Source organism: Nuphar pumila, unplaced genomic scaffold (assembly GCF_984573655.1).
Source record: "Nuphar pumila unplaced genomic scaffold, dmNupPumi1.hap1.1 HAP1_SCAFFOLD_1310, whole genome shotgun sequence".
Classification (NCBI taxonomy): domain Eukaryota; kingdom Viridiplantae; phylum Streptophyta; class Magnoliopsida; order Nymphaeales; family Nymphaeaceae; genus Nuphar; species Nuphar pumila.
The window spans coordinates 2,797-13,472 of record NW_028323639.1 but is presented as its reverse complement, the minus strand read 5'-3'; the positions used below and the strand labels follow the sequence as shown (position 1 = coordinate 13,472).

The 10,676-nt window shown below is 51.9% G+C and overlaps 1 protein-coding gene across 1 annotated transcript; it reads right to left on the bottom strand.

Annotated features, from left to right (window-relative positions):
* Positions 1-589: 589 nt before the first annotated feature.
* On the bottom strand, positions 590-4,309 carry LOC149809392 (oxygen-evolving enhancer protein 2, chloroplastic-like). The gene is made up of 4 exons (XM_089994858.1): positions 4,173-4,309; positions 2,995-3,118; positions 2,351-2,587; positions 590-1,664 (listed from the first exon to the last, which is right to left on the bottom strand). Exons 1-4 carry the CDS (start codon positions 4,257-4,259, stop codon positions 1,384-1,386), a joined length of 729 nt encoding a protein of 242 aa, XP_089850984.1. The 5' UTR covers positions 4,260-4,309; the 3' UTR covers positions 590-1,383.
* Positions 4,310-10,676: the final 6,367 nt, after the last annotated feature.

Genomic DNA, 10,676 nt, shown 5'->3' with positions numbered 1-10,676 from the left:
GGTTGCATGCGGATCCCTCTTGAGCGTCACAACGCCATCAAACGGCTCCCGCGACAGGGCACGCTCCGCGCTGACCGCGCAAGTTCGTAACCGGCATCGTTTAGGAACAGGAAATCCGGTTGTCGGTGAAACACAACGGCATCCACATGATGGCCACATGCTGTAGAAGAAAAGCAAGGGTTTCACCAGATGGATGCCAACAACATCCTGGAGGCCATCAATGCTGTGGCCCAAATGCGCGACGGCCGGTCATTGAGCGCATCATCATGCTGGGATGAGTGGAAGATGAGAAGTCCCACCCATAATACGCGGCGTTGACAGATAGGGCTGATCTTGCGCCTACATGTCGCGATGTCACGCCTACACTGGGGGCTGGGGCAACGCCGCCTCAAAGCTGCAAAAATGAGAACTGACCTGGTTTGCCGCAAGAACGAAAGACAGAAATATGCCACCTCAAACATGGCGGCGCTGACAATGGGCGAGACAGCCAGGGCTGACCTCGTGCTTACATGGAGGGATGCAGCATCCCCCGCACGAGGACACAACTACACCTACTGGTTTGCCGCAACATATTTTACAAACTGCACCTCACCCTCCAGGCAGGGGATCCTCACTGCCTGGCTGGCAAATGGACCACACGTGTCTGGAGGCGTTCACATGAAGCTTCGCTACAATCTTTCCGAACGGCAATTTATCTCAACATATTTGAACTGATATTGCCTGACGGGCTAAACCATTATTTGCCCTCGCTCTCTGTTTGACAACCAGGAATCGGCCTGCGAGCGGCACGCAGGTGCCAATTATCCATAAGGCATACAACACAAGGAATTTTCCAAAACAGAACTGTGATGGAGGTATGAAAACTCGGACTTGCGACAGACTCATGCACATGGCTGTTCAGCGGACGCGCGTCCCTTTGACAGAAGTACGCACAAACTGAGCCTGCAGCGTCCTCTTACGGGACGAGCGCGGACCACCTCGGCAGGTCACACCCAAGCAAGTCTTCATTCACCGTAAGCAAGATGTCTGTCATCGTCATGACGACCGTGTCTGCTTCTTCCTGCCGACGTCATACTAGCTTTGGGGACATGTGCGAGGCAAATCGCAGTGCCAAAACGAATGCCTGCATTTCTCTTTTCTTTTGTTCGTCTTTTGGTAGCCTTTCCTAGATTTGCCGGCCCTGTCGCTTGTAGCACATGCCTGCATTTCACTAGCGGGGGAGCCGTCAACTCATGTATTGGCTGGCTTGGCGCAATACGGAGAGTCAAACCTCGTTCAAGCCATGCGTTTGAGCCATCCTGCCAGCCATATGCAACGCGTCCACTGCCTAAAACGTACAGGAAGACATGTGCCCGCTCTGAACAATCATTCTCAGCAGATTGCTCAAGCAACCAGGAAGGAGTCGAGAGCACCGACGGCACCCTTCTTGGCGGTCACCACCCTCTTGTCGCCAAGCTGGTTGATGAGCACGTACAGGCTGTTGTCCTTGCCAACGGCGGCCTTGATGAAGTCCTTACGGCCACCCTCGTTGCCATCAGCGGAGCGCACTAGCACTTCGTACTGGTAGTACTTCTTGCCCTTCTTGTCGGTCACCACCTTCTGGTCCAGCAGCGATGCCGCAGCATAGCGCCCCTCTGCAAAGCCGCCCTCAGAGCGAGACGAACCTGCATACGATGCGAGTAATTAACCAGAATATAGTGGTATCAATTGCTTGGCATGGGTAACATTTCCTGATCGGCATTTGCTATATATTTACCCCGGCTGCTTCGATGACATCGAATGCACAGCTTGAGCAGGCTTAGAAGATAGCGCTGATGCGATAAGGCGATGACTGCCATCATCTGGAATCCTGCCAGCCTTGGAACAAGACAACCCTGCACCTGCTGTCTGTGTTTCACCAGAGGCTGTGGCCAGCACGGCTGAAAACCCAAACAGAATAAAAGCGCATGGGCCAAAATGGGTCAGCGTTGACAACAGGCAAGGTAGCTGTCGCTGGTGGGGAGCCTCGTGGGAGTGAGTTAGCATGCCCCTAAGAGGTGTACAGCATGCCATACAGGTATTGCTGCTCATGTTCATCGGCAGCGTTGTGCTCTCAAGCGACGTATGCAGCAATGTGTATGTGGATCTCAGGGGAGAGATCGATCAGGGCTGTCACCACCTTCCATTATCAGTGTTCTGCCTGTGCATCTAATCAAATTTCAGATCCATGTGCCCGAACATAGATGAGCTTTCGGGACAATATTGCGGGTCGGAACCATTTCTGCCAAAACACTGTCAATGAACATCACCTCCATGTTTGGCTGCTGTGTTGTTGTTTATTAGGAAGTATACGTCCCCCGTGGACACGCACCGGTGTAGGCCTGTTTGCCGAAGAGGCCCATGTTCTGCAGCTCAGTCAGGAAGGCCTCTGGGTCGCCGTAGGCGTCCACAGACGGCTTGGAGGCGGGCACCTTGAGTACGGTGAGGCTGTTGACAGGGTAGAAGTCCACGTAGCGCAGCACCGTGCCCGGAAATGGCTTCTCCTTGTCGGGACTGTACCGTGACGGCAGCAACAGCGCAAAGCCATCGCCAGAATACGGAATGAAGCCTGCGGCAAGGCACGCTGTTGAACAAAGTGTTGAAGCGCTGTCTAAAACCTGGTATACTCCAGTTCTGGCGATGGTTCTAGAATAGCCCACAACTGAATGCTGCTAGTACAAAACACCGCATGAGGACTAAGGCCATACTTTTGTTGTCACGACAGACCTTGTACCAGTCGCTACTCACAACACGGGGTGTTTCAGTTAGCGCGGTGACAGGATAGCAAAGAGGCCATGCCCGGTCACAGGCTAGAGACAGTTGCCGTTCGAAGAGTTCAGCTGGTTATGGCAGCTCAATGTGAATCACATTCCCGACTCCCACAGAATGCTGCTCCACGCAGCTCTTGGCAATGAAGCATCCCCCTGCTTCAGTGTTGCAGATGCATGCAGCAACAGGTAGCCTGGTGAAGCGCACCAGACGTTGCGGTGGTCTTGCCAAAGATGTTTGCGGCGTCGCCGTAAGCAGCGCTGGCGGGCTTCGCGGAGACCAGGGCAGCCATGGAAGCCAGCCCTAGGAGGGCGGAACGCCGATCAGCAGCCTGCACGATTGAAATGGCTTCTCGTGCACTTCTTGACCATTCCTAATGCGGTCCAATAAAGGTGTACTACCTTCTGCCACGCAAATCAGTCCAGGGACTCCAAGCAACGTTGTCGCTCACCTGGTAGTTCCAAGAATCATGAATGCTAGAAACTTTAGAAGTACCACTTATGAGGAAAGTAAGACGCCTAGGAAATGCACGTGATCAATGAGATATGACGTACACAGATCATAGGGTTGCCTTCATCAATGGGGATGTGTCTGGACGAGTAGCATGTTCAACGTTGCTTCAACGCTATCAAAGTCGTGAACAGTTTTGATGCATATTGAAGCGAACACGACATTGAAACACAAAAGCTTCCATACTTCTCCCTACTGCTCCCGGCCCAGTGATTTATTTGCCGCTGTCTCACGCAGATGAGCTAAAGCTGCCATGGTTGTCAGGGTTGTCCTTGGAAGTCACGTGACATGGTCCACACGCACACGCTTGCAAAGGCAGGAGTTACGATCATTGTAGAAAGTGGCAACCAATTGATTGAATTTACCAGCTTGTACGGCCCTGCTGATGTACTGGCCAGTAAAATTCGTACTGCCGTCTCGAAGTGCACGTGACCCTGGCGACAAGAAGACGGGACCGGGCTATACCACACACATTTCGAAGTCTCCTAGTAATAAAAGTTAACAATCCCACTGGAAGCTCTATGTGCGAGGTGATGTCATATACGAGACACTACGAAGTGCGCCTGCCGCAATTAAACACGAGCGCATAAGATAGCGTGTATTGCGGTCTCGGCAAACAGTGTCGGAGGGGTATCGGAAGCACCTCTATGCGCATGGTAGTCGCTTGCAGACGTCATGTCAATCATAGCGAAAAGTTGAGCTCTCAGAATTATGCAGTTGGCCAATAAAACGTGCCATGTCTTCATGAAATCACACTCTTCCGTGGGAAAGTGCCAGGATGTGTAATGACCCGTGTGGCAAGGCTGTCCCTGGCTCGATTGCTGACAGGACAAAAGCTCGACAATTTATCTTTCCAGAAGTTAGGTAGGCTTTACCTCAGCTCGAACCAGTACATCCGCTCGTCGCTTCACCGGCGCAGCTGCCTTGCTGCTAAAGATTGTTCGGCACTGAATGGAAGACATGGTGACTGTATACGAATGCTAGTTCAAACTCCGTTCCTGTCAAGATGTCGGCGTATGCTCAAGAAGGTTACTGATACCTCTTTGTAAAGCTGATGTCTTGTCGCCCGCTCCGGGAAGATTCAGCTTGGTTCTCGGATTAGGGCAATCTGCTGGGGATTCGCGAATCTTTCCCGCGATTCGACGGATTACGGAACCTACGCCAACTCTTGAGCAACCTGCTGGCGCATGCAAGCACGGCAGTGATCACGCCGCATGCAAACTCGCTCTTGACGTAAGTTATCGAAGTTTGTATTTCATATATGACGGTGGGCTGGTGCGAGGTGTAGGTACCCATAGGACAATCATGCTGGAAACGAACATGCTCCGGGTCGTGCTCCGGGAAAAACGTCGCACACGCGCATTCATTAAGTTGATCACATGACTGACAGCACTTGTAGTGTCTTCTAGCCCCAGAGTTCTTGCTCCACCGGATGTTTAGCGTAAGGTACATGCTCACACACAGGTGCCTCGTAGATTGGCCATGGGACGGTTGCTGACAGGGTTGCTGCTTGCGGCATTAGCAATGACACTCTAGTGCCTGACCGTGCATGATTTCTCAGTAAACAAACTCCCATGGTACGTGCAGCTGCCACAGCAGGGCTTTAGGGGGGCCTGAAAAGGGTGCAAGAGGAAATTTGAACACAACAAATGTCTAGGACATAGAAGCTCGGGTCCTGCCACTCCACACGGTATGTGATTTGTAAAGTAACAGGATTAGTGGAACAGCAGGGGCCGTACAAAATGCTATTTCTAGGAAGCACAACGCAGCCATCGTCATCTGTCAAGAAACAGCAGCCAGCTGTGTCGCCCTTCCTCACAACATGGCACAAATAGCTCCCAAGATATCGGGTCATTCTCAATAAATTGTGTACATCTCTTCCCCAACACCTCTTGGAAAACGCTGGAAAGAGGTACCGCAGCACCCGCGAGTGCCACTTCAACAACCTCATGCTTGTTGCATGTCTTGCTGTCCTGTGCGCTGTGGCACAGCGGCTACTGGCGAGCCGCTTGCAGAATTGGCACGCTCGATGCGCAGCTCTGAGTGCACAGGCAGTATTACGGGCGATTCGTCGCCGCTGTGCTCTGGTGCACGCGGCGGAGTGCTTGGAGCATGGGACGTGGGAGTTGAGAACTCTTCGTGCCGCTCCTCCCAGGTTCGTGCGGTGTTGTCGCCACTGCCCTCATGAGTACGTAAGTCGAAGACATTGGCCGGAAAAGCAGGATGTAAACTCCTTCTCGAAAACTCAATGTCCTGCCCATCCCATGGCCGTGCGGCGTCAGTGGCAAGGTCTGCGGCAGATATATGGGGGGGCGCCCCGTGGTCTGCAGCAGCGCGGCGAGGGCCCAGGTAAAACGGTGGTCTCTGCCCCACCAAGCGATAGTGCAGGCGCTCGCGCCACGACGCAGGCTGTGGCGGCAGCCGATAAGGCAGCTGCGGCAGCCGTCGCAGCTCGACCATCGCCGCCCACGCCTGCATTTACGAAAGCAACATGAAAAGAGTGACCCACTGAAGACTCCAGTAAGGCTTTGGGAAAGCATATAATCAAAATTTCGACACGCAGTTGGATATGTATTATTGCGCGTCAAGGCGTAGGGCATATTTGAGGTGGGGGGGGAATGTAACACGCCGTTTGTACGTCAATACCCAAAAGCCATAGTGTCCTGCCTGCCGGTCTAGCTTGGCAATGCATGAAGTCACACGTCATGCGTCTCGCAACAAACAGACGCAGCCAGCGAGACTCCAAAAACTCTCTGATCTGGAAATGCAAAATCTTCCTCCCGTTGGCCAGACAGATGCTCATGCAGCATCGCAGTGCAAAGCATGCCTACAGGGACATACCACTGAGACACTGCTTGGCTATTCAATGGGGTATGAGCTGCACAAATAAGTTGATGGGTTGCACTGAACGCATACTTGCCGTCTGTGAGACGCGGCTTGCAGCCTTTCAACGCAGTTCTAGCCTGTCCAGCATGCACGAAGGGAGCAAATCGTCGCGGCAGGCGGGTGCACCTCGAGGAAGTGCGCACACTATCACCGAGCATGCTGAACATGTTTCTGCCTCGTTGATGCTTGCTAAAATTTGCAGTTTGGCCATGCACACACTCCCATAAGCGTGTTGTGAGAGGCTGTAACACTGATGCCACAGGAAGCATGCAATCACCAGCACCCAGGCGCTGTTACATGTAAAAGAGGGGCGACATTGATGTTGTCCGTGGCTAGCCACCCTGTATGCAAGCACTCCAAGACTGGTGGCGTCCAAGTCCTGTACAGACAAGCAAGCCTGGTACCGACAATCCTGGTTTTGTCTCAGTCTGTATCCATTTTGAAGGATGCTGCCATGGACGACTTGCGAAGTGCGTCCTCTGTCAGAAATGGATACGCACCCGGATGATCTGGATCAGGGCCAGGCAACGGATGAAGTCCAGGATGATCGTGCTGCCAGTGAGCAGCGCAGCTGTGCCCAGGCAACAGAGGAGTTGGATGCCGCCGATGACAACAACTGCTCTTACGCTGGTTGCAAAAGCCGCAAGCCACACAATGCACAAGATGTCTGACAAGGCAGATGTGGCGGCCAACACGACGGTGCTGATTCGCACTATCGTCCACTCATCGTTCTTGTTACTGAACGCAAAGCGCACTCCAACCAGCAGCATGTACATGAGGTCCAGACCTGCACGTTCGGCCGCTCCATCAGCCCACGTAGCCCGCTCTGTGCATCTGTGCGAGAACATCAGTAGAGTGTGAACAGGGCAACCTAAGCACGACTCAGTGCGCGTGTGTCATGACATGGTCCTGCACAGTGCGCATCGCCAGTATGGCACAAAGCGGGAGTGCTTCTGACACGAAGTGCCAGAACATGCGCCTGTTGGAGAGGTTGCGAAATGTTTCGCATTAATTTGGCCAATCAACCAAGTGAAAAAGATTCTAGGCATGAGCACCATGTCTCGTAATGAATTGGCGAACCCTGGAAGTCACAAACAATGGAAGTCGTACAGAGAAAAAAGGAGGCAGCCTTCCTGCGCCTCAACGCCAATGAGTACAACCCGCTTATATCATGCTGGCGTTCCCTCTGAAGTGACTCCTGCTCGTACACGTCTCTGCCAGTGCTGGCAACCTCCACGCCTTCTTGTGGACAAGGCTGAACCACGCGGCTCATGTCTTCGCCAAGCACCATCTCCCCATCCGGATTTTCCACCAATATTTGAGACGGTGGTGGTGCTTTGTCATCCCCAACCACCTCCTGGCGTCGCTCGTCGGCTGGCTCTTCCATATCGCGAACTTGACCAGGGCCATTGCGCGGAGCACTGTCCGAGGTGACGACAATCATTGGCTACTTGATCAGAGATAAGCGATGAGCTTTCCTTCGAGCTAAATTCTACCAAGAGCCGTTAAAATGGATGCACAGGTACTAGATATGTCGGGAGATACGTACACAATGCACGCTTGACGAGCTTTCTAAAACGCCACAAAACGCCAGCTATACATTGAATTTCGAGCTACGCTTCCGGCTCATAGGCCAGAGACTTGACATCCCACCTGACCCTGTGATAAGAAATGTACACAGCCACTGCGCAGCTCTCCCCATCTCATTTTCCCTACAATAGCATTATCAATGCTCGTATCATACGACGTACGCGGTTGAGGGATTTGTAGAGAATCAATCCTAGGGAAGTTTCCCTACTTCAAATGGCATGGGGCGTTCCGAGTAATCGATTTTCGATTAGGCTTTGTAAGCCCGCCAGGGCCCCTTACGACCGGTTTGAGAACGTTCCGTGGACCGTTTCGTGAGGTGATGCAGTGAGTGATGGCGATTGCGTGATGGTCCCCATGCACTCCTAGGATGAGAACGGTGATGCAGTCGGTGATGGCGATTGCCAAGGATGAGAACGTTCCATGGAACGTTGTGTGGGGTGGAATTCCGTGGCTCCAAGGATGAGAACGTTCCATGGAACGTTCCGTGAGGTGGTGCTGGACGTAAGGCGTGAGTGATGGTGGTTGCGTAATGGTCCCTATGCCTCCTGGGATGAGAACGTTCCATGGAACGTAATACCGTGCGTAATGCACGAGTAATGGCGATTGGGTAATGAAGCCGTCGCTCCAGCCGCTGGAGTCCAGCGTGCGGAACGATCTGTTGGTTGGAACGTTCTGGCAGTGCTCGTGCGATAGGCGTCCTGGCTACACGTGCGTACGTACGTGCTGAAGACACGAAGTGCTTGTTGGGACAAAACGTGTCCTGTGCATTTCCAGTATTTTGAAAAGAGCGTTCTCGCATGCCGTGAATGGATGAATGGCCCCTGTCAAAGACGAGGCCCTCGCCGAGAGAGTTCTAGAACCTTCCAGATATCTTCGGATTTGTGCGATAGCTCACCCCACTGAACTCTTGGCAACTCTTCCCACCCTGCTACAGCTATGTGCATCATGGTGGTATCTCATCATCGATTGAAGCTTCGTTCTGGATGCGTGAGTCGTTTGTCTTGTCCAAGTCCGTGTGCATGTGCGGTCCAGTGTCTCTTGTCAACTGCCAGTGCGTGTGTCCAAGTCCGTGTGAAAGTGCTGGTCCAGTGTCTCATGTCCAAGTGCCAGTGTCTGTTCAAGTCTTTGAAGTCTTCGTTTATGGTCATGTGAACGTCTTTGTCCGTGTCTATGTCCGTGTCCGTGTCCCGACAGACTTTCACGCCGCTGTCTATGGCATGCGCATGCATACAAGCCAGCAGGGCTCAGCATAATCGTACATCACGCTATTCCTCGAATCGACATGCTTTCGCTGTGGCAGTACGAGTGTTGTCTCCACATGAGTTTCCAAGGGAATCCCTTGCAACCCTGTGCACGAGCACACATTTTTATCGGCATCTGAGATGCGCAACAGACAGCAATACACAGAAAAAAACACACCTCTCGTATCCGATCACATTCGATCATGCTTGCATGGTTCATGGCAGTTTCAATGCAACCCTTCACAGCAGCTGCACCCAAAATGCTGGCATGGGAGACAGACTGTGTGAAAGCACTTCGAGAACAATTCAAAGCTTGATAACAGCGGACACTCTCACCAAACTCTCTCACCAACCTCTCGTCCTCACCAGATATTATTAGCACTGCTTTTAAATCAACCCTATGCAGCACCCACAGGGTGTTGTGTCACCTTTCTGATATGACACTGACCTCAGTGCTATCAGGGCATACAGACACAAGGCTCATGGATCGATCGATTGCACTAATGAATGTTCATGTACACTCATTCACATCCAAACAGGCATCGAAACTCTCTGGAGAATGACAGAGTCCTGTTCCAGAAGGGTCCTTTGAGTGGGTACACACAACGCAGTACAATGCTTGTTTGCGTTCACTTTCGTTCGTTCTTTGCTTGCGCCCGTACTTTTCAGCATCTCAAGCGCAGCTTGGGTAATAGTTCAAAGCTGGGCAATCCAATCTATGTCTATGAAACCATGTGGGATATGACACAACACAGACAGCAGCACTCAGCGCAACACAATCAGCACAAATGCTTCTATTTTTTCATGATGTACCTGTGATCAAACTGTACACCAGCACACGCTTTTCACAATCTCAAGGTTGAAGTCTGAAAGTCTGTCTTGTGTCCATCGTGTTATGGTGCCCGTCTAGTCACCGTGTCCCTGTGTGTTGGTGTTGTCCCTACGATCAGTCCGGTCAATGTCCATGTCTTTAAGGCCGCATGCTCTTGAACCTCCCCATCATCGACCTTGGGAACTCGTGTGCAGCACGAGGCTGATGCGAGAGCTAAATAGGACTGCCTCACGTCGTTGTGATAGAATCCCTCACTATTGCTAGCAAGAGACGGGTTCGATATTTATTACACAGTAAATCAAAGAAAGTTGCCTTGACGGCAGGAAACCAGGACACGATGCTTATCAAATCTCAATACCAAGAAGGTCCCCCCTTCCAAGAGGGCAGGTGCTTATATGTGTCCCCCGAGCATCCCTAACTAGGGACCGCACAATCCGACCTCGGGCCTTGCTACTCTTAAGTGCCAAACTAATATTATGCTAATCTCATAATTGTACCAACTGTTTACATCAGTAGGTTACCTAAACCTAAGCTTACTTCCGAATGAATCATAACAATTCCCCCACACCTCGTTGCGACTGTGGAGAAGGAGGAAACGTCGGACGCATAATTCAACTCAAACAAAAGTGTCTGCTGATCATCCGCCTCCTCAATTGTCGAGCTTAGGATGGATGACATCTTCGAGGGAAGGCAATCCTTCAGACGATGATGCAGACTCCCGAACCAAATCCTGCAGCTCATCAACTTTTTGATGCAGCTTCCTTTTGAAGGGCAGAAGCCAACTTTGCCAATTCTTCTGGCTCGAGAGCTTTTTACATCTGAGCTCGTAC

Bases quoted from the DNA above. Each gene is read 5' to 3' on its own strand.
- LOC149809392 (XM_089994858.1), bottom strand. From the start codon at position 4,259: ATGTCTTCCATTCAGTGCCGAACAATCTTTAGCAGCAAGGCAGCTGCG. The intron at 2,588-2,994 runs GTGCGCTTCACC...GCCTTGCCGCAG, and splicing joins CAAGACCACCGCAACGTCTG to GCTTCATTCCGTATTCTGGC. The intron at 1,665-2,350 runs GTGCGTGTCCAC...CATCGTATGCAG, and splicing joins CGGCAAACAGGCCTACACCG to GTTCGTCTCGCTCTGAGGGC.